This window comes from Rana temporaria, chromosome 4 (assembly GCF_905171775.1).
Source record: "Rana temporaria chromosome 4, aRanTem1.1, whole genome shotgun sequence".
In the NCBI taxonomy this organism is placed as follows: domain Eukaryota; kingdom Metazoa; phylum Chordata; class Amphibia; order Anura; family Ranidae; genus Rana; species Rana temporaria.
In genome coordinates this window covers 252,680,757-252,705,118 of record NC_053492.1, presented here as the reverse complement: position 1 = coordinate 252,705,118, position 24,362 = coordinate 252,680,757, and the positions used below count along the sequence as shown (strand labels likewise).

Here is a 24,362-nt window from a genome sequence, read left to right as displayed (position 1 = left end):
CTCCATGCGGCTTATGCACTCCTCCAGCTCTATGTACTCACGGATCAGATCCTGCTTGCTCATGTCCTGCAGGCTTTCCACGTGGTCCTTCATCATCAGGAACTGGGTGGTGGTGTAAGGGGCCACCGGTGGGCCCTTGGCGAACATCTCGGCCCGCATCTGGGGCGCCCGCTGCGATTCCATCTCCTCCAGTCGCTTCTTCTCCTCCCAGGTCCGCTGGTTATATGACTTCCAGGACCTCTTCTTCTTGGAGGGTAGCTGGCGGTGCCTCTTTCTGCCCAGCTCCCTCCAAGGCCCCTCCGGCTCATGGCTGTCACCCATGACCAGCTGACAATGGTGTTCCCTGTTGTCCGTAATAACAGATTGTACCATGAGGGCTTCGTAAGGGGTGCCCAATGGTTCTTCCTGACCCAGCTCCTGGGGATCCCAAGCTGAGTCTACACAATGGGCTGCTGCTGGTGGGCGGTACCCAGGTTGAGACCAATTTGACCTGGTGTTGTCATTCATGGGGCAATTCTGCTTGAAGTGACCCAACTGTTTGCACCGGAAGCAGCGTTGTTCGTTGTCCTCCTGGCGTGGGTAGCGAGGGCTATATGTCATCGGTCTGTTAGGCGGTTGGTATCTAGCGGCTGGTGGGTGTGAGGGCGCCGTTGGTTGTGGGGGTTGTACCCGTGGTGTGACCTGGTTTGTCTTGCGAGTATCCGCATATTCATCCGCCAACTTTGCGGCCTCTGGTAGAGTCATGGGCCTGCGATCTCTCACCCAATCCTTGACGTCCGTCTGGATGTGATTGTAAAATTGCTCCAGGAGCATTAGTTGCAAAATGTCCTCTGCGGTGGTGGCCTGGCTGCTGTTAGCCCAGTTAGAGGCCGACAGGGACAACTGGCATGCCCATTCCGCATAAGAGTCTTTCGTGGTTTTGCGTGAGTCCCTGAACTTCTGTCGGTGGGACTCTGGGGTTACTGCATAACGAGCCAGGAGCGCTTCTTTAACCCGGGCGTAGCTATGGATATCCTGATCTGGCACGGTCCGGAAAGCATCAGAAGCTTTGCCTGACAGTTTGCCTGACAATATTGCAACCCACTCTCCTCTAGCTATTCGGTGTAGGTTACATTGTCGCTCAAAATCCGCCAGGAAGTTATCAATCTCACAGTCCTTTTCATCAAAAGCTTTAAAAGCGCTAAACGGAATCTTCCTTGCGTCTGCTGTGCTGTACTCACTGTTTGGAGAATGTGCGGCTGCTGGTTGGACTGCTGCCAGTTTTAACTGTAGCTCTGCGTCTCTTATTTGTTTATCCTTCTGTAGTTCTGCGTCTCTTATTTCTTTATCCTTCTGTAGCTCTGCGTCTCTTATTTGTTTAGCCTTCTGTAGCTCTGCGTTTACTAACAGGTCCATCACTTTCAGCACCACATCCGGCGTTGGGTTCGGGCCGAACCACGCTAGATTCTCTCTCATTAGCTTGTTGGCTGGCGATTCCTCCTCCTGAATCCCTGGTGTCTCCATCTCTTGTACTGCTGGCGTTGCTGCAATCCCGTCCTCCTGGTCTAGCTCCATTGATTCTGCTATGATGACCCGCTTGGTTTTGTTGCTAGCAATCCTTCCACGAACTTCCAGTAGTTCTTCCAGTGTCTGCTTGGAATCCGGGTGTAAAGGAGAGTAGAAGGGAAAATCCCACTGCTACCAACCAATTGTGACGGTATCGGTATGATATCCCCGTCAAGCATTCCCTCCTCTCCATACAAGAACATCACAGGATTCCCCACACATGAGTCAAGACTGGATGCTGGAACCAAGACACTTTATTGACACAAAAACTCAGCTTATATGTGGTTACAGCCTGTTAGGAACGCCCCCCTCACACAGTGGGGTTTCCCATACAGATTATAGGAGACAAGTCGGAGCCGACCATGCAGACACATTTCTTTAGATAAAGACATCAGGGGAGTTAATTAATACACTGAAGCAATCAGAATAATTAACATACTACTTCTCTAATCATTTAGCCTGATGATACAATACACATCTTTTAAGGGTAAACACAGATCTTCTTTACACAACAATTAACCTTTAGAATAGTGAGGGGACATTAGCACTTCAATAACCTGTCAGAGGAATGAATCACACATGAAATTCCTTTCTACCTCTACAGACATGGCTAGCAGGGAGCAGTAAACTGAGACATATAGGCAAATGTATCACACTACTATTTTTAGTATTTAATGTTGTTTGCCATCGTGACTGCGATAATGTACACTATATTGTTAAAAGTATTGGGACGCCTGCCTTTACACGCCTATTAAAGGGGTTGTTAAGGCAGTGCACACAAGCACTACCAACCCCACTGCTAGTAAGTCCTATACTATATACTGCATGCCCTTTTATAAAATTCTTCTAAATAACTTCTTCCTTTTCCCCGATCAGCAGTCACGCAACCGCCCATTGCTCTCTTCCACCGGTGTATGTACTAGGGAGGGAGGGGCTGAGCTCTCTCTCTCTCTCAAGTCTGCTGGGCCATAACGTGACCTCCCTCTGTAGTGTGAGAGAGCGACAGGCGGTCACGTGGGGAGAAAGAATAAGGTACTTAGAAGAAGAATGTAAGAAAAAGGCATACAGTATATAGTACAGGTTAGACTAGCAGTGGGGCTGCAGTGCTTGTGTGCAGTAATGAATGTGTGCACTACTCGGAGCGGTGCTACAAAGAGAGGGGCGGTTCACACAGACAAGGTTACAGGGAGGGAGGAGGACACGGGAGCAGAGAGCAGAGCTGCGGATGACAGAGGCACGTAAACTGACCATGGTGTCAGGGCTCAGCAGCCATGATTAACTGTGGTCAGTTTACAGGGGAGAGGTCAGAAACTGGCAGGATCATCCAGGTATTTTAGGTACACAGGTAGCCAAATTACACAGCACAAGCATTGTGCTGTTTATGCTTTTAAATGAAACGGGATTTTTCTTTCTTTCTTTCTTTCTTTCTTTCTTTCTTTCTTTCTTCAAACACTTTAACTTTAATGGCATCCTGGTCTTGGTCCACAGGGTTCAATATTGAGTTGGCCTACCCTTTGCAGCTATAACAGCTTTAGCTCTTCTGGGAAGGCTGTCCACAAGGTTTAGGAGTGTGTCTATGGGGGTGTTTGACCATTCTTCCAGAAGAGCATTTGTGAGGTCAGACACTGATGTTTGACGAGAATGCCTGATTCGCAGTCTCTGCTGTAATTCATCCCAAAGGTGTTCTATCGAGTTGAGGTCAGGACTCTGTGCAGGCCGGTCAAGTTTCTCCACCCCAAAGTCATTCATCCATGTCTTTATGGACCTTGCTTTATGCACTGGTGCACCGTATTGTTGGAACAGGTAGGGACCATCCCCAAATTGTTCCCACAAAGTTGTGAGCATGAAATTGTCCAAAATGTCTTGGTATGCTGACGTCTTAAGACTTCCCTTCACTGGAGCTAAGGGGCCAAGCCCAACCCCTGAAAAACAACCCCACACCATAATCTCCGCTCTACCAAATGATTTGGACCAGTGCACAAAGCAAGGTCCATAAAGACATGGATGAACGAGTTTGGAGAGGAGGAACTTGACTGCCCTGCACAGAGTCCTGACCCAAACCGATTTAGAACATCTTTTGGATGAATTATAGCCGAGACTGCGAGCCAGACCTTCTAGTCCATCATCAGTGCCTGACCTCGCTTCTGGAAGAATGGTCAAATATTCCCATAGACACACTCATAAACCTTGTGGACCGTCTTCCCAGAAGAGTTGAAGCTGTTATAGCTGCAAAGGGTGGGCCAACTCAATATTGAATCCTAGGGACTAAGACTGGGATGCCATTCATTTTATGTGCATGTAAAGGCAGGCGTCACAATACTTTTGACAATATATTGTATGTTTAGTGGTCATTATTTGATAAACGGAACTAAGACGAGGATACCAATGTTTCTAAATAATAATAAATGCTTTAAACATGTGTTGGGGTTGTGGATTAATTCAGTCTTTTTAATATGATTTACCTCTTTCATCTCTGCAACCTGCCAAATTCTTTTGGTCCTCCTCAGATTGACGGGTGTATGTGAAATGCCAGACCAGTAGATGTCTATGGAAAGTATATACGCCTTTGTCAGAGAAGCTAGAAGAGGATAGTGGAAAGGACTGACATTAAAGGCCCCCATTGTGCCCCTTTTCTGTTTCAATTGTTTTTTTATTCAGTTTTAACAAGTGGTTAAATGCAAAAAGTTCTGCCCACGCAGGGGCTAGCATTAAAGTTGGAACAGGTAAGGGCAAGAATAAAGTGACACAAGTAGAAAAAATGCAACAGTAGTAAATTTAAGTTAATGTTACCGTCAGGATCCAGGGGCCCCTGAGAGGCTCCCCATAACTATGTGACACCCCTAGGCCCCCAGGAACCCAAAAGGTGGTGCAGTGTAAAGCCCCAACCGAACTAACAAGGATAGAGTAGCAGAAAACGAAGAAAGAAGAAAGTTAGGCAGCAAGATGAAGCTAAAGAGTCGTCTACTGGGTAGGGAGCTAGAGAAGCGATAGGGGAGTCTAGGAAAGAAAGGGAAGGTCAGAAGGATGAGGACAAGGTGATTGGGAAAAGGGAAGGGCTTGGGATCATACGGACCATCCATCACAGGCGGGATTGTGCCCCTTTTCAAACCGTTGAAAAGAGTGTGAATTATAATAACATGATTGCAGAGCACAGACTGTATGAAGTGCAATACATACTGTAGCTTGCTGCATTTTTTTATTTAACTCTGAAATAGATTATTTATGGATGAACCTTTTTTTAAACTAACCTAGAATAGGGACTTTTTATTTCAAGAGATCGTTTAGATAAACTGGTTAGAATCTGTTTCCTTTTAAGATGGTCCCACAATTTTAATTATTAATTTGCTAAATAAAGTGTTTTAACTTTTTTTTTCTGTGTTTTTTTTTATTTCTGCTTGTTTTCAGGACTGTTGTTTGATAGTTTATCATCCATATAGACCCTTGTTACAGTATGTACAAGATATGGGACAAGAAGACATGCTGCTTCCTCTAGCATGGTAATCTGCTTTTTTGGATTTTTATTTGCACATCTGTATTATGGGGCAGTACTATCCACATCTGAATTTTCAGTATATACCCAATGCTGCAGGTAATAGAGCTCAAGCATAGCTAAACCCCCAAAACAAATTTGTATATACAGTTGCAAGAAAAAGTATGTAAACCCTTTTGGAATGATATGGTTTTCTGCACAAATTGGTAATAAAATGTGATCTGATCTTCATCTAAGTCACAACAATAGACAATCACAGTCTGCTTAAACTAATAACACACAAAGAATTAAATGTTACCATGTTTTTATTGAACACACCATGTAAACATTCACAGTTTGGGTGGAAAAAGTATGTGAACCCCTAGACTAATGACATCTCCAAGAGCTAATTGGAGTGAGTTGTCAGCCAACTGAAGTCCAATTAATGAGATTGGAGGTGTTTGTTACAGCTGCCCTGCCCTATAAAAAACACACCAGTTTTGGGGTTTGCTTTTCACAAGAAGCATTGCCTGATGTGAATGATGCCTCGCACAAAAGAGCTCTTAGAAGACCTACGATTAGGAATTGTTGACTTGCATAAAGCTGGAAAGGGTTATAAAAGTATCTCCAAAAGCCTTGCTGTTTATCAGTCCACCGTAAGACAAATTGTCTATAAATGGAGAAAGTTCAGCACTGCTGCTGCTCTCCCTATGAGTGGTCATCCTGTAAAGATGACTGCAAGAGCACAGCGCAGACTGCTCAATGAGGTGAAGAAGAATCCTAGAGTGTCAGCTTAAAGATTTAAAAACGTCTCTGGCATATGCTAACATCCCTGTTAGCGAATCAATGCCACTGCTGTCCAAAAAAAACATTGCTGCACGTTTACAGTTTGCACAAGAGCACCTGGTTGTGCCACAGCAGTACTGGCAAAATATTCTGTGGACAGATGAAACCAAAGTTGAGTTGTTTGGAAGAAACGCACAACACTATGTGTGGAGAAAAAGAGGCACATCACACCAACATCAAAACCTCATCCCAACTGTGAAGTATGGTGGTGGGGCATCATGGTTTGGGGCTGCTTTGCTGTGTCAGGGCCTGGACGGATTGCAATCATCGAAGGAAAAATGAATTTCCAAGTTTATCAAGAAATTTTGCAGGAGAGCTTAAGGCCATCTGTCCACCAGCTGAAGCTCAACAGAAGATGGGTGTTGCAACAGGACAACGACCCAAAGCATAGAAGCAAATCAACAACAGAATGGCTTAAACAGAAGAAAATACGCCTTCTGGAGTGGCCCAGTCAGAGTCCTGACCTCAACCCGATTAAAATGCTGTGGCATGACCTCAAGAAAGCGATTCACATCAGACATTCAAAGAATATTGCTGAACTGAAACAGTTCTATAAAGAGGAATGGTCAAGAATTACTCCTGACCGTTGTGCACGTCTGATCTGCAACTACGGGAAAGTTATTGCTGCCAAAAGAGGTTCAACCAGTTATTAAATCCAAGGGTTCACATACTTTTTCCACACACACTGTGAATGTTTACATAGTGTGTTCAATAAAAACATGGTAACATTAAATTCTTTGTGTGTTATTAGTTTAAGCAGACTGTGATTGTCGTGACTTAGATGAAGATCAGATCACATTGTATGACCAATTTGTGCAAAAATCCATATCATTCCAAAAGGGTTCACATACTTTTTCTTGCAACTGTATTGTAGCATACCAATCATTGGCTGTGGTGGCTGCATTTTTTTTTTCAGACTTTTTTATTCCTTTTAATTTTACTTAATGATTTATCAGTAATACTACTGGCTTCCTTCACTCCTCCACTGCATCTATGGAGGAGAAACCTAGCCACCCTTGGACAGCAGTATTGTCAATCAGTGGAGAGGGAGGGTGTTGGATGGACGTTACGTTAGTGACCAACGATGTAAAGCCCAACTCCAGCTAACACTTATTAGGCAAAAAAAAATGTTTTTTCTCCATTTTTGGGATGAAGGTTTTACATAAATAATAGATGATCATAGTAAGCACCCGCTTTCCGTGTTACCTGGTTTGTCTCAACCCTCTTACTGCCACCTTTGCTAAATAGTTTGGACTGTTAAAGAAAGTTGAAAAATAAAACTGCTATGGGGAATTCAGAAAAACAAAGACTGCTGTGTTAGTGACAGACTATCACACATGTCATTTTTTAATTTGGTCATTGTTGCACTTTAACCCAAATGTCCGTTTTTTTTTTTTTGGTTTTTTTTCTCCACTAGTTAGATATTTTTGCTTTGTTCCACGAACCTACGCACCTTGCACAACACAAGGGGCCCTTTTCTCCCTGTTAGGTGGGCAGGTAAAAAGCTGACAATTATGGCAGGGAGATCTCACCACAACAGTACCATCTCAATATGATATTAAGGGGCAACTCATTTCTGCAGACTCCTATAACTATAGCATCACTTTAGAGCAGAATGATAACTCTTCCTAGTTCTGGTATACGCTGTTTCTGATTAAAATTTTAGAGAGCGATAATCTGATTATTTATAATATATATTCCTGTCACCTGCCTAACTTCACACTGTAAAAGGAATCACCCACAACCCAAAGCTTCTACTTAAAGAAATTTATTTTGGCACAATAGCAGTGTACGATCCACATGATGCTAACACGTTTGAGCCGTGGCCTTCCTCATAGCACAAATCAGTATTAAAATCAAACTTATAGCAAAACAGCCCCTTGAAAAAGGGACGGCACAACACTTAATTGACAATCATGAAATTGATTAATCAACACATGTTAACAGACCAAATGAGATGAGATAACCAGTGGGAGAATAAGGTAGGAAAAAGCACTCTAAAATTGACAAAAGAACACAAAACATGAAATTAACCATATGAATCCCAGAGAGGAATATATTAATTTCATAAACAAATTTAGATCCATTTTATTGTTCATCCCCACGGGAATTCTGGTATTTAGGGTGTAAACCCACCACACTTCTCTCTGGAGTAGGGTGCTATTAATGTCACTCCCTCTCGGAGGCCTCTTGATTTGTTCTAAACCCCAAAAAAGAGAAATGGTCAAGATTTCCTGCATGTACTGATCTGAAATGTTTAGACATGTTAGATGTGTTCTTGACATTGCGATTCAATGTAGCGTCATATAGCCAGATTCAGGTAGGGCGCCGCATCTTTAAGGCGGCGTAGCGTATCGTATTTACGCTACGCCGCCTTAAGTCAGAGAGGCAAGTACTGTATTCACAAAGCACTTGCCTCCTAACTTACGGCGGCGTAGCGTAAATGGGGCTGGCGTAAGCGCGCCTAATTCAAATGAGGATGGGGGGCGTGTTTTATGGAAATGATTGGTGACCCGACGTGATTGACGTTTTTTACAAACGGCGCATGCGCCGTCCGTGTACATATCCCAGTGTGCATTGCTCCAAAGTACGCCGCAAGGACGTATTGGTTTCGACGTTACGTAAATTACATCCAGCCCCATTCATGGACGACTTACGCAAACAGCGTAAAATTTTCAAATTTCGACGCGGGAACGGCCATACTTAGCTGGCCTACCCAATGTTATTTATTGGAATAACTTTACGCCTGAAACGCCTTACGTGAACGGCATATCTTTACTGCGACGGGCGCACGTACGTTCGTGAATCGGCGTATCTAGTCATTTACATATTCTACGCCGAACTCAACGGAAGCGCCACCTAGCGGCCAGCGGAAAAATTGCACCCTAAGATACGACGGCGCAGGCTGTCGTATCTTAGCTAGGTTTAAGTGTATCTCAGTTTGAGCATACACTTAAACTTACGACGGCTTAGATTCCGAGTTACGTCTGCGTATCTACTGATACGCCAGCATAACTCTTTGTAAATCTGGCTAATAGTGTATTGTGATCAGTATATTTGCATAGGTTTCAGCTTTAATGGACAGCTATTGCAAAAAAATATTGAGTTTCAGTAACTGTATTTCTACTGATACGCCGGCGTAACTATTTGTGAATCTGGCTATTAGTGTTCAGATATCCTGACCCTCAGTCAACTGTGCATCCTACATATTGCATCTGACAGGCCTTATATTCATGCTTAGAATGGCAATTAATGTAATTCTTGAGGGAATGCACCCTACCTGTTGAGAAATAAGTCACTGTTTTGCTCTTATTATGTCTACAACACTGTCTACATGGATATGATCCTGTGACATTCAGCCATATATGAGAGGATTCCAGAGTTTGTGAAATGAAAAGGCTGAGCGAAAGGACTGATCCCAAAGTAGTGGATCCTCCTACTCGAGAAACTGCATCCCCATTGGAGAACAATATGTAGCGGTTGGTTGCTACTAGTAACTAACATCCACCACATTGCCCTGCATCCAGACCTTCATCTATCACCTCAGAAACAATGAACAGTCATTTGCGTTGTTTTGTTTTTGCTTATTGGAGGCTACAACTTGGATGGGGTAAGGAGGATATGGGATGCCCATAGAACATGTTGCTTTGCCATCATATTTAGTGAACATAGATAAGTTGGTTTAGCCTTGAAAAACTGATGTACGTCTAACATTTTTCAGTCTTTGACCCTGCTTCATTACCATGCAGACTATTTCTCCCAGGACTTCTCTCCTCCTGTACAAAACTTCCAATGTAAAACTATTAGATTCCGTCCCATCATCTTCATTATGACAGAAAGGGATCACTCTGAATAATCCCAGTTGCTGGCTGTAATTGGTTGTGTAGTTACTAGGTCCGCGGCCTGCTAGTAGTTTAACAGCTTGTACTTGGTGTTGGACTACTGATCCCAGATAGCTCGACCTGCAAATCCTGCGCCCTCAGGCGACATCGATTTGACACACTTCCCCACAGTCTCTTCTGATCCAGGACGCCTCATTAATGACTGTGTAATGATGAGGACTTCATCCGTGTATGGACAAAGTTACCTCACAGACTCCCTGGCATGCGTCCGCACCCAGCACTCCACTGTGTTACACGCGCCAACCTTTTCCTGCCCCGAGTCCATGATGGAGAAATTTATCTGGATATACGTTTCGACAGCCTCCAGGCCTTCTGATCCAGGACTTGTCATCTATTGATCGTGTAACAGATGAGGACGTCACCAATGACCGTGTAAAGGTTAAGTTCCCTCACAGCTCTCCCAGGCTCCTCCGCCGGGCCTCACACACCCCCAGATAGGGGTAGGGCTAGTCTAGTACTCCATCCTCCACTTCTCCCAGCCAGCAATGCTTTCCACAAGCTGCCTGCCACTCCAGTCCCAGGCCCTGCCCCCTTCTCTAGAACAATCTCCCTAGAGACGGGGAGCCTTAGAACTAGAGCACATGTGGCCACACCCACTGCTACACTAACCACTCTCTGCCCCCAGATCAAAACAAGCAGACCTAGCCTGAAGCATAGGCCTGCCTAAATTTACCTGAGCTGACAGTTTTACCTCACAAAAATCCTATTCTAGCACCTAAGGTAGAGGGTGCTACAAACATATAAAGCTTGATCAGCATAAAGGATGGAGGGACATTGTTTAACAATTTTTACTATATCTTGGTAATGCATGGAATAAGTGGTGACAAAATGAGGGCGCTTGGCCTTCTCACCACTCATTCCAATGCCAAAAAGTTTATTACGATCCCTCCTTTCCGACAATCTCCTACCCCTCTCAATCAAACAATTGTTCTAGCCCTGTTTTAATATAGTGACCACACTACATTCGTGGTTAAAATCTGTTTGTGAGGAGCAATTCTTTCTTGCTCTCACAAATTCCCCACTATCTTCTATATTTTCAGGGTGTGAAATCAGGCAGTTGACAGGTATCAACTGTTACATTTTAGTGCCTAATGCACATGGGCACATTAGGGGCCATACTGTGTCAAATGCAACATCATCTTTCCTTGCCAGGAAAGCTCAGGTTTTGCTTACAGCCACCCATAGATATAAATAGCTGTGCATGGCTTTATGCCGGTACTTGCATACACCTGTGTATAACAATTGGACATATTTCCTGAGTATGCTTCAGCATGACTAAGTCTATGCCCAACCAAAATGTGTTTCAAATAAAGTGAGAAAGGATAAGAACTCTTATCAAGTTTTACTGTTACCTTGTGTTCTATTCAAGTAATTTCCCCTCACTTACTGTCCCAGTGACAGCAGTTTCACCAAACAGAAGAAGAATCTCCAATAGCATTAGAGATTTATAAAAATGCATTTTTTAGTAGAGTGCGTAAAGACTAGAACCTCTGTTTTTTCCGGTAACTTGTGGTGTCTTGTAATTGGTTACTGGAGCCACAATTTATCATATTCCTAGCTCTGTGTTCTTGACTCCTTTCTTGGCAACAAATAAAGTCCAATGTTTGTCATTTAGCTGTCAAATGCCAGAATTTCAATGAACAGTAAAGGCTCTGGTATTTCATAATGGTAGAAGTTGGGGCTTGGGACCATACTCTTTGCTTCTCCTCAAACCCGCTGCTGTCTAGCCCATTTATTACCTTTTCCAGTGCTCTTCTCTAGGATTTCTTCCGAGCCTTTGCTATTTTGCTACTCCCTATCCCAATCTAATCCACTGTCTTCCACTCTGTCCACCTTCAGATGAGCCCTGAAAATTAATTTCTTTAGGAAAGCCCATCCTATCTCTATCAAGCAACTGTTAATTTAATTTCAACTCACCCCCCCCCCCCCCCCCATCCCATGCGTCCTACTTTTTTGTATTGCTTGCTTCTCTCTTTAGTTTTGTAAGCTCCCAGAATTGGAACCCTTCTAACCGTCTGGTGTTGAATGGTATCATAACTGTATTACTGTACTTTGTGATGCACTCTGCAAACTGTTGGTGCTATATAAATCTTGTATAATAATAATGGAGCTTAATCTCAACCCGGACAAATGTTAAAATCCCATGGGATCTAGTGGGGCTCTAAAGGAGAACACAGATTGATTTGAAGTTCTCTTTAAAGTGACCTCCTATACTCCTTTTTGTGACACACTGGCTAAAATGTAATATTTAACCACTTCAATACAGGGCATTTTCACCCCCTTCCTGCCCAGACCAATTTTTAGTTTTCAGCGCTGTCGCACTTTGAATGACAATTGCGCGGTCGTGCGCTGTGGCCCCCAAATAAACTTGACGCCCTTTTTTTCCCACCCTTTTGGTGGTATTTGATCACTTCTGCGGTTTTTATTTTTTGTGCTATAAACAAAAGAAGAGCGACAATTTTGAAAAAAAATTGAAAAAAAACCACTATCTTTTTGATTTAATAAATATAATTTTTTTTCTCAGTTTAGACCGATACGTATTCTTCTTCATATTTTTGGTGTAAAAAAACTGCAATAAGCAGATTTGATCGGTTTGTGCAAAAGTTCTAGCATCTACAAAATGGGGAATAGAATTATGGCATCTTTTTTTTTATTTATTTTTCACTAGTAATGGCGGCGATCTGCGATTTTTATTGTGACCGTGACATTGCGGTGGACATATTGGACACTTTTGACACATTTTTGGGACCATTCACATTTATACAGCGATAAGTGCTATAAAACTGCACTGATTACTGTGTAAATGTGACTGGCAGGGAAGGGGTAACACTAGGGGGCAAGGCAGGGGTTAATATGTTCCCTAAAGTGTGTTCTAACTGTAGGGGGACTCACAAGGGGAGGAGACCGATGTGTGTTCATCTGTACTGGGAACACACATCGGTCTCCTCACCGCTGACAGGACATGGATCTGTGTGTTTACACACACAGATTCATGGTCCTGCCGTGATTGTGGGCAATCGCGGGTGCCCGGCGGACATCGCGGCCGCCGGGCACGCGCACCGGGTCCCGAGCAATGTGGCGCGCACGCCCCCTAGCCACCCGGGAATGCAAGGACGTCATATGACATCCACTCTGAGGGAGGGAGGGTTCCCGCCGACGTCATTTTACAATAACTCAGTAGGGAAAGTGTTAAACAAAGTAGGTAGACCTAAATTGGGGTGAAAAATAGATCATTCATATGTTATAATACAATTAAAATTCAAAAGAGAAGTATGGGGTAAAAAAAAAATAACGGTATACTTGGGTGGATGCAACATTGATCCAATGCTGCATTTCTCCCCGCCGCCTCAAATATTACTGATTGTTCAGTTCTCCCCTTGTTTCTGAGCATAGAACCATGACTGTCAGTCACCGGCTCTCTGCTCTGCCCCTCCAGTGCTCATTGAAGCGCTGAGCTGGGAAGAGGAGGGAGCAGCTGGCTTGGTCTCCCACTGGTGCAGCTGAGAGGCTGAGCCACCTACCGGTCCAGGCATCTGAGTGGATCCTGGCTGTAAAGTCTAAATCTTTCCCCAGCCTCGACCAGCTGAAAACAGGACAGGAGTGCAGATCAAACTGCACTCCTTTTAAACCATAGTGGAAATAGGGCCAACAAAAGCTTTAGCCATACTCCTTTAAACTGATTCCTTTATAATTCCTGCAGTCCATTGCCACTTCTTCCTTTGCAACAGCACGCTATAAATCACTGCTGTTGGCGACCAGGGGGAGTGATTATATTGCTCTCTCTTTTATGTGACAATGCTTGGGTCTGTGCTCCCACATACCTGGAAGCTCTTGGTGGTGTTGCCAGCTCCAGAGGGGGAAGAAGTGGCAGAAAAAATGTTGAGGCAAGTATAAGGTGGTCAATAGGGGGCTCCCTTTGCAATGACTTCTGAAAACAGATGGCAGAAAACAAAAAATCTATGTACTGGTAATGATTTGCTCCACTTGAGAATGTTTATTTTACCATAAGTGTAATTAATTCTGGTGTTCTTTGCATTGATACAGGAGGATAGTCAACGACACATATCGCACAGATCTCTGTCTGCTGTACCCTCCCTTTATGATTGCACTAGGTATGCAGAACTGCCAAACATATGGCTTGCTGCTTAAAATTTACAGTTTTGTGGTGATTTAACATGCACATAAATTCCTGTTTGTGGGATTTCTGATGGGATAGGGTCATCCATTTTTCACTTGGATAAGCTATTTTTTTGTAGTCCAGGCCAGCTAAATAGGTTTACCTTTTACTGCTCTCAAACTAGTCTGTGGCCTGTAAGAATGGGAGCATCATTGAGAAGCCTAATTTTACAGGTGTTTTTGTTTCTTTCAGTTTCACTTTACCATGGGAAAAACTAGTATGTAGCCCTGAAAGGAGGGGGCATTTTACTCACATAATTACTCAAGTTATTATTTCTAGTGTTGTTCTGATAGGATAATTAATTTCCAAAGTTGTTTCATTGCTTTACTGTTTTTAATACCCCATATACTGTGTGTGTGTGTTGTGTACTAATTGTATGTTCTTTTTCTTGCAGCTTGTTTGCACGTGGCCTGTGTTGTTCAGCAGAAGGATGCTCGACAGTGGTTTGCAGAACTTTCTGTGGACATGGAAAAGGTGCCCCTTTTTTCTTTTTCTTTTTTTTTAATCAGATAATTCCCTGAGCATAAAAAAACATGGATAATAAAAGCTTCGCTATAGACAATTCTCTAGACAAGGGTTTTCTAGTCCAAACTTTAGCGTGCTAAGTGGTTTTGGCTACACTTTGTTTTCTTACAATCTTAAATGTTTCTACTTGTTTGTTTTATTTTATTAGATCTTAGAAATTATCAGAGTTATATTGAAGCTGTATGAGCAGTGGAAGAATTTTGATGAGAGAAAGGAAATGGCTGCCATACTTGGTAAAATGCCCAAACCAAAGCCTCCACCTAACAGGTAAAGGAACTTCAGTTCACAAAATAATTGGATGCTGTCCTTTTGTCTTATAAATACAGTATGTGTGAATTTTGGTGGGTAACACAGAATGCATTTAAAATGTGCAGCATTGTAAACAGTGGCGACTGGTGCTCCATCGACCAGGGGGTGTCGGCAGGCAGACTTTAACAACCCCCCTCCGTCGCCCCAGCCAGCCACCCCACACTAACCCTCCCCCACTGCCGCACATCTCGGGCTTTAATCATGTGCTTCTGAAAAATAAAATCCATTTACATCCATATTAGTAAGGGTTAATAAAGCGCTATCATCCACCTTAATTATTGCACAGTGATCCAATATGTAGACAATTATAGTGATCCAATATGTAAACAATTATATTAATATCCAGTGAACCTCCACTAAAATAAATGAATAAATAAAGTGGTTCCGAAAATAAATAAAAGTGCTTTCCAAATATCAATGTTTAAGAAAAAAAGTTTAAGAAAAAAAACATTAATAGATATTTGGAAAGCACTTTCATTTATTTTCATTTCATATATTTTTTAGTGGAGGTTCACTGGATATTAATATAATTGTTTACATATTGGATCACTGTGCAATAATTAAGGTTGATGATAGCGCTTTATTAACCCTTACTTCTATTGTCTGTGATATCAGTACACAACACAATAATGGCAGCAATTATCATTTGATCATCATCTTATTTGATTGCTTAAGTGAACAAATAAACGTGAACCAATCTAGTAACTTTAACACCCATTTACATCCATGCTTCCGGTGCCCCACATGTAGATTAGGGGGGGCAGCGCCCCTAATGAGCGGACGCCACTGATTGTATATATTATTGGCGGTATGTTTGCCTGCTCAGTGGTTAATCACTTTTCTCTGGCAGCTCTGGGTCATTATTTTGAATGTCATGAGGGATGTAATGTGAATGCAGTGTTTCTGCTCCCAATACTCCAAAAACATTCTAGTAGGTTAACTGGCACCTCAACCACAATGTGTGTGAATGTGGTACATACATTATAATTTTACCTCTTTCTAGGCCAGAGACCAATGTGACCCTGAAACACTGTTTTATTGTCTGCATGCCATATCCATACAGTAAGGCCCCTTTTACACTTATGCGACTTGGGACTGCAAATTTGCATGACATGTCATACCCCATGATTTACCGTTCATATCTGTTTGACCCCAAAGTAGTCCCTGCACTACTTTGGTCCGACTTTGATGCGACTTGAGGTCCATAGACCTCAAGATTACACAAGCATTGCCTCAAGTTGCGCTACTTTCAGGTTGTACAAGTGTAAAAAGGAGCCTAAGTCTCATTGCTTTAGAAATAGAGGGCCAAGTCTGTGTACTATACTTTACTTTATTAACAGACAAAATTATAAACATTTGTATGTGATTTTTTTGCAGGAGTTGAGGACCCCATTTGTGAGCGCCATTGAATTGTTGCCTTAGTATCAGAATCATTAGGAGTGAAGAGTGAACTTTTTCTTGTTTCTGATGACGTATTATATATTTTAAAATAAATATACATGTATTTCCATAGTCCCAGTCTAACAGGCTCTCCTATTAATTTGCAGTGAAGGGGACCAGGGACCAAATGGAAGCCAAAGCTCCAGTTACAGTCAATCCTGAAACTCTTCTGTTTATCCAGTACTGGACCAAACTGGATCAAGATATTGCCATAGTGATCATCCACAAACTTTTACGTAGTATTCTTAATAAGTGGGCCACTTGACCTTTCTCCTCCATCTCAGGAGAAACACGATGGACCTTTCTTTACTGAGGGCTTATGAATATGGATACACTATTCATGAGCCTCAAAGACAGCTGTCAAATGATTGCACATTTTTTTTCTTTTGCAGAGTAAGATGTAAGCAGTTGTTTTCTGATCTTGAGTAATCTGCATATAATTCTCAAATGTATTAAATGATGTTGCATCTTCCTTTTTATTTTAGGACGTGATTATTTGATATGCTATTTCTACAGAAAGCGATGTTATCTATATTATTTCACACAAGCAGTTTTTACTTTCTTAGAATGTGTAAAAGGCTGTGTTTGTCTGTAGCAGATGTAATCATATTGAGGGTATCCGAACTACTGTGGTCATGCACTTATAGTTATTTTCTATACATTTCTTGTATCAGATTTATTGTGGACCACAGATAGGAATACTTTCATGCAGTCCCAAAGGCTTGACCGTACTAGGTCACATTTTGTGGTTTTGTTGGTATATGGACCCCATGCATAAATACTTGTAGATTATCAACTATAGTCACAGCAAGGACAAAGGTGCAAGCCTTACAGGGAGTGCAGAATTATTAGGCAAGTTGTATTTTTGAGGATTAATTTTATTATTGAACAACGACCATGTTCTCAATGAACCCAAAGAACTCATTAATATCAAAGCTGAATATTTTTGGAAGTAGTTTTTAGTTTGTTTTTAGTTTTAGCTATTTTAGGGGGATATCTCTGTGTGCAGGTGACTATTACTGTGCATAATTATTAGGCAACTTAACAAAAAAAAAAATATATACCCATTTCAATTATTTATTTTTACCAGTGAAACCAATATAACATCTCAACATTCACAAATATACATTTGACATTCAAAAACAAAACAAAAGCAAATCAGTGACCAATATAGCCACCTTTCTTTGCAAGGACACTCAAAAGCCTGCCATCCATGGATTCTGTCAGTGTTTTGATCTGTTCACCATCAACATTGCGTGCAGCAGCAACCACAGCCTCCCAGACACTGTTCAGAGAGGTGTACTGTTTTCCCTCCTTGTAAATCTCACATTTGATGATGGACCACAGGTTCTCAATGGGGTTCAGATCAGGTGAACAAGGAGGCCATGTCATTAGTTTTTCTTCTTTTATACCCTTTCTTGCCAGCCACGCTGTGGAGTACTTGGACGCGTGTGATGGAGCATTGTCCTGCATGAAAATCATGTTTTTCTTGAAGGATGCAGACTTCTTCCTGTACCACTGCTTGAAGAAGGTGTCTTCCAGAAACTGGCAGTAGGACTGGGAGTTGAGCTTGACTCCATCCTCAACCCGAAAAGGCCCCACAAGCTCATCTTTGATGATACCAGCCCAAACCAGTACTCCACCTCCACCTTGCTGGCGTCTGAGTCGGACTGGAGCTCTCTGCCCTTTACCAATCCAGCCACGGGCCCATCCATCTGGCCCATCAAGACTCACTCTCATTTCATCAGTCCATAAAACCTTAGAAAAATCATTCTTGAGATATTTCTTGGCCCAGTCTTGACGTTTCAGCTTGTGTGTCTTGTTCAGTGGTGGTCGTCTTTCAGCCTTTCTTACCTTGGCCATGTCTCTGAGTATTGCACACCTTGTGCTTTTGGGCACTCCAGTGATGTTGCAGCTCTGAAATATGGCCAAACTGGTGGCAAGTGGCATCTTGGCAGCTGCACGCTTGACTTTTCTCAGTTCATGGGCAGTTATTTTGCGCCTTGGTTTTTCGAAACGCTTCTTGTGACCCTGTTGACTATTTTGAATGAAACGCTTGATTGTTCGATGATCACGCCTCAGAAGCTTTGCAATTTTAAGAGTGCTGCATCCCTCTGCAAGATATCTCACTATTTTTGACTTTCTGAGCCTGTTAAGTCCTTCTTTTGGCCCATTTTGCCAAAGGAAAGGAAGTTGACTAATAATTATGCACACCTGATATAGGGTGTTGATGTCATTAGACCACACACCTTCTCATTACAGAGATGCACATCACCTAATACGCTTAATTGGTAGTAGGCTTTCGAGCCTATACAGCATGGGTGCTCAATCTGTGGCTCTCTAGCTGTTGCAAAACTACAATTCCCATAATGCCTCAGCCTTTGGGAGACATGCTTGTACCTGTCAGCGGCTTGCAATGCCTCATGGGAATTGTAGTTCCGCAACAGCTGGAGAGCCACAGGTTGAGCACCCATGCTATACAGCTTGGAGTAAGACAACATGCATAAAGAGGATGATGTGGTCAAAATACTCATTTGCCTAATAATTCTGCACTCCCTGTATACTGATTGTTAATAATTCAGCAAATGCCACATGAATTTTACTTACCGTTCTTCCAGGTCACAAGTTGGTATTTTTACTGTAATGTTTGCTAAATACAGATTGTAAATTAATGTTATTACACCTAAACATATGCCACAGTAGTTTCTGATCATTTTCAGAGCTGGATAGTTTGAATTATTCTGTAAATGTGATAAAAAAAAAACTGTTGTACAATTTGTACTAGTCAGTGCAAGTATGATGAAAAACATGACCTGAAGCCAACTACTTAAAGAATAATAAGCTTTTGAAAAACACAAGATCTAGAATAATATGTGACTTTTCGCATTTGAAAAGCTTCCATTTATGGGCCTTTTCTGAATGTCAGGTGTGTGCATAGTACTGATTTTGCTTTTGCTCTCTTGCATAACCTTGAAGATAATTACACGCCTAGTAGAGTGGTTTTATCAGAAAGAGGGTAAAGAAGTACCAACATCAGCAGACTGATTCTAGCAACATTTTTTTACTTTATCTTTATAAAGCTTTAGACAAGCAATTTTTTATTTATTTTTTGTCCTGTTGGCACAATAACATAATTTCTATCATTTTGTCATGTGATTGTTTTTTTTTTGTATTCTGTAATGATTAGGGTGGATTTGTGAATAAATATTATGCTTTTAATGGCGGGATCAGAAGTAAATTCATGTAAGGGACTTACTGCAAAATCTTTTGGGTTATGCTCATATGAGGGCAGTAGTGCCCTAATATGTAGCGTTGCATCGATATCAGTGCTGATACAAAGTATTTGCACGAGTACTTGTGCAAATGCTCCGATAGTAAAACCAATACCTTCAATACCACAGACTGTAACCACTGCCTTTATGGAGAGAGACGCAGGAAGAAGTGGCAGTGTGAGATGTGACATTCGGACCACAGAAGCTCTGGCAAATACTCTAACGCTACACCACTAGGGCAGAGGTAGGTTTGCTGGGTGTTATGTATGAAAAACTCAAAATAGGCATTGTTAAAGTGATTGTAAAGTGTTGTTTGTTATTTTAATAGAAAAAAAAATTTCATGCTTGCCTGCTCTGTATAATTGTTTTTACACAGGGCAGCCCAGATCTTCTCTCAAGTCCCTGGCTGGAGCTCCTGACCCCTCCTTCCTGTTGCGTTCTCTCACAGCAAGCAGATTGCTGTGGGGGCACCATAGACGAGCTTCAGCTCCATCTTTGCATTCAGACACGGACCTTGTTTCAACACCATCTCTACAGAGTAGTTTCCAATTTAGATCATCTGGGTCACAAGCAGAAATGTTCCGCTTCTCCTTCTGTCCTTGTTCATGTGTGCATGTGAAGGAAAAGCTGGAGGAAGAAGTGGAAAGGCACACAATTTTGGAGAACTAGGAGTCGGGAAATTCTTACTGAGAAATCTACTTCTGAAGAGTCCCAAGGTCAAATCTATTCTCAAACTCAAAAAGCCTTGTGAGCTTTCTTGCAGAAGTCAGGCCAAATTTGAAAATTGGTCCTCTGTTCCAAAGTTTATAGGATTGGCATCATGGCTACCTCCAAAAGCATCCCCAATCTTTCTAGTACATCCTTATTTTAAAGGATGTGCTATACACAGACTGGAACCATCCTGAAAGGGTGTTTAAGCCAAAATGTTTTGCCCAACAATATCCTATAGAAAGTGAATATTTAAAAAAAAAAAAAACTAGAGCACGCCAGCTGTAGAATGCCATCTGAAGGCCTTATGCAGAGTTTCTGTTGTTCTGGTGAGGGGCTATTTTACAATCTGAGGTTGCTGCTGTTGGAGTGTGTGTCTAGCAGGCAGAGGTTCGGCACATCGGATGCTTAGAGACTGAGACCCTTACTTTAGGGATATTGAGTCCGGCATATGCTTGGAGGACTTTTCTAGGCCTTTAATGCCCTGTACACACGATAGGTTAGTCTGATGAAAACGGTCTGATGGATTTTTCCATCAGTTATCCGATGAAGATGACTGATGGTCAGTCGTGCCTACACACCATCAGTTAAAAAAAACGATCGTGTCAGAACGCGGTGATGTAAAACACGACGTGCTGAAAAAAAATGAAGTTTAATGCTTCCAAGCATGCCTCAACTTGATTCTGAGCATGCGTGGATTTTTAACCGATGGAGGTACCTACAGACGATCGTTTTTTTCTATAGGTTTTTTATCCATCAGATAATTTTAAAACAAGTTCCTATTTTTATAACCTATGGATAACTAACCGGAAGCGGCCCACACACGATCGGTTTGGTCTGATGAAACCGGTCCATCAGACTGTTTTCATCAGACCAAACCGATCGTGTGTACGCAGCATTAGTTTCTCATTATTATGTGGCCCAATGATCTTTTGGCTATTGTGTTGGTCAGTGGAGTTGCCGTGTAGGAAGCAAGTTGAACCCTTGTTGTTACCCTTTCAAGTGGAGCATTTGTTCAGCCCTACACTGAATGATTATATCCAAAGGTTACTGTGGGCAAGAGTACCCCTTTGCACCTTAATAAATCGAAGCCTGCAGTGCAAAAAAACTGTCACTATTTCTACTTCCAAAAAAAATTCCTTTCGTCAGTCCCAGCCGTTGGGCTCATAATTTACCCAGATTATTTTTTTTGAGGGAGCAGTTTGTTGTTCTTCTGGAGGCCAATCTGACTTGAATGGTGCAGACTCTGGAAAAGATTGGATGGATCCTGAACGTTCCAAAGGCAGCCTTGGTTCCATCCAAGAGATCAGAACATTTATTTTTCCTGATTTTAGAATCAAGAGTGATCCTTTGCCAGGAAAAATATCTTGCTCTGCAAACTGGGATGAAGTTACTTTGGCCTCCTTCAGTCATCCCTACTCGTCTAAAGCCTAGGAAGGTACATTCACTGAAAATTTTCCATCAAACTTGGAAGTCTTATTTTGGCTGGTGTGAAGTTTGCATACTTTAATCTTTGTAAATAGGTCATGAGCCATATTCTGACATTTTCTTCAGTTTCGAAATCCACCATTCCTCCTTGGTTCCCCCCCGCTTATTTCTCAAGCTTACCGCCTGAAAGGAAAAGTTCTACCTGGAGTGATGATACTTCCTGGAGTATTCGGTATCAGGTTTAAGTAGCTATCTAGTCTTCAGTTCATGCTTTTTACAGGTTTCACCAGGTGTACGTTTGGTCCTTTGCTAACATCACCTTTTGGTTGGTGGGTATTGCAGGCAGTTGTGTGGGGCCCTAACCTGTTCTGGTTTTGTTTTGGGCTTATTGCCATGTTTCACTACCTTCATACTTAACACTTTGGGACTTCCCAAATGTACGGGTTATGAAGATTTCCTATATGTGCGATAAAGAAAGTGGAATTTTTCGTTTACCTGTAAAATCCTTTTCTTGGAGTACATCATAGAAGGCAGGGATCCCACCCCTCTTCATTTGTTGTTTTATGGTTTGCTACAATAATGAAGCAATGCCTAGCTGGGATGGGTTTTGCACGGGTGGGAATTTCTTGTCTTTTGCCAGAGACTATTCACCTACAAACAGCTGCATAACCCTATCGTAATGGATAAGGTAGCCTGTGTCCTGTGATGTACTCCAAGAAAAAGATTTTACAGGTGAGCCAAAAATGCTGTATGTGTGTATATATACATGTGTGTGTGTGTATATATATATATATATATATATATATATATATATATATATATATATTAGTTGTGCATCCCTGTACATATATCAAGAGGACATACCGTGGGTAAAACTAGATAATGGAAACGCCAGAAGAAAAAGGTGTGCAACCTTGAAGTAACCAAGTCTTAATTGCAGATAAAGTTGCAATGGGGAGCCATAATTAAACAGTATGTATATGCTGTGTCAGCATTTGGATTGGGTTAACAGTACTGTTGCACTAAATGGTGCTCACGCATCATTCATGGGAAAAAAAAGCACTGTTCAGTAGAGGACGCATGATGTCATAAGGGGTGGGGTCAACCATTGTCTTCATTGGCCATATATGGATATGTCCATATATGGTCAATGACTAGGGTGACCATAACCCTTTGTTTATTTCAACCGGTGGGGGGGGGGGGGGAGTGGAGTGTCATTTGGTTCCGGGAAGCAGTTGGGAGTCAGAGGGCGAGGTTTTTGTTTTTTGAAACGTCCATCGTGATTGACGTAGACCAACTGGACTAGACAATGTTATTGACCATGGATGTACATTTTTAAAATATTTGTTTTAATAAAGCACTTTTCTATTTACACTTGTCATTTTTCTAGTGAATGAGTAGGGGTATTATGTACCCCTACTCATTCACATAGGGGGTGGGATAATGGGGGTCCCCCTCATTGTTAAAGGGGCTGTTTAATTTGCTTGGGGCCCCCAAATTCCTTCAAACGGCCCTGCCTGAATTACAGCGGGGGGGGGGGGGGGCGGTTTGAAGCACCTGATTAGAGCCATAGGCTCTAATTGGCTTCAAAATAGGTGAACTGCGAACGCCATGCTGAGAGCTCACAGTCCAGCCAGGTGTGTTAGAAGGGCAAATTAATATTCACTTTCCTAACACTGAACCACCTCTCCACCCATCAGGTGTGCGGGTCTATTACCCGTCACCTGATTGGCTGAAACGATAGGAGCGGCTGTTGGACGATTATCAGGAGGAGAGAAAGGGAGATGAGGACGGCAGGAGACGCATGGAGGACCCCGCTCGTGGCGGTCACCTGCTGCCCCACGAGACAGGGTAAGTGCCGGCCGAGCGGGCAGGGGGATTCACAGTGATGGCATTCGATGGCACAGTTGCAGCATTTAATGGGCGCACCGGCATTTGATGGGCACACTGGTGGCATTTAATGGACACAGTGGCAGTGTTTGGCACAGTGGCAGAGTTTGATGGGAACAGTGGTGGCGTTTGATGGCACAGTGGTGGCATTTGATGGGCACAGTGGCAGCATTTGATGGGAACAGTGGTGGTGTTTGTGCCATCAAACACCACCACTGTTCCCATCAAATGCTGCCAGTGGCAGCTTTTGATGGACACAGTGGTAGCATTTGATGGGCACAGTGGCAGCTTTTGATGGGCAGGGTGGCTGTAAATAAAGGGCACAGTGGCTGCAAATTATGTTTTTTTAAGAATTTTTCAGTTTACTTACGCCCCCATAAAAATGTTGAGCACCAGCCGCCACTAGTTCATATGTGCATTTATATATATATGTGTGTGTTTTTATATGTGTTTGTGTTTAATCCTGACCCCCTATATGTGTACAATCAGAACCTATTTGTTTATTTATTTTTTGATTGTACCAGCAAAAAAAGGCGGTTCCTCCAAAAAGCGATCCATGCTCAGATCGCTTTTCAGAGGCATTTGACAGCCGGTAAAGAGGCAATATCTTTCCTACTGACCGCCTGTTTTAACCCCTTAAATGCATCATCGCTATGCTGCAACTGCATGCAATGCACACAGTTGCAGGGGGGTTTGCAGTGTAGCCCCATTCACCTAGGGGTATACTTCAAGGGTGCCCTGACTGGAAAAAGATTGAGAAACACTGACATAGAGGAACCGATGCCTCCATTTTCCTCCTGCAGCCGCTGAATACCTGCAGGAGGGAGAGAAGGAGAAGCAGGGGAACTGGA

General features: G+C 42.5%; 1 protein-coding gene across 2 annotated transcripts in view; it reads left to right on the top strand.

The window, feature by feature from the left end:
- Positions 1-16,685, top strand: part of CCNC (cyclin C) — a 33,284-nt gene extending 16,599 nt beyond the window's left edge. Inside the window, exons 8-12 of one of the 2 annotated variants that reach the window (XM_040350147.1) lie at positions 4,951-5,042; positions 13,807-13,874; positions 14,334-14,413; positions 14,613-14,731; positions 16,321-16,685. In XM_040350147.1, the coding sequence (XP_040206081.1) occupies positions 4,951-5,042; positions 13,807-13,874; positions 14,334-14,413; positions 14,613-14,731; positions 16,321-16,375 (414 nt within the window). In that variant the 3' untranslated portion in view covers positions 16,376-16,685. The other variant, XM_040350148.1, reaches the window with a different exon arrangement.
- The last annotated feature ends 7,677 nt before the right edge of the window (positions 16,686-24,362 follow it).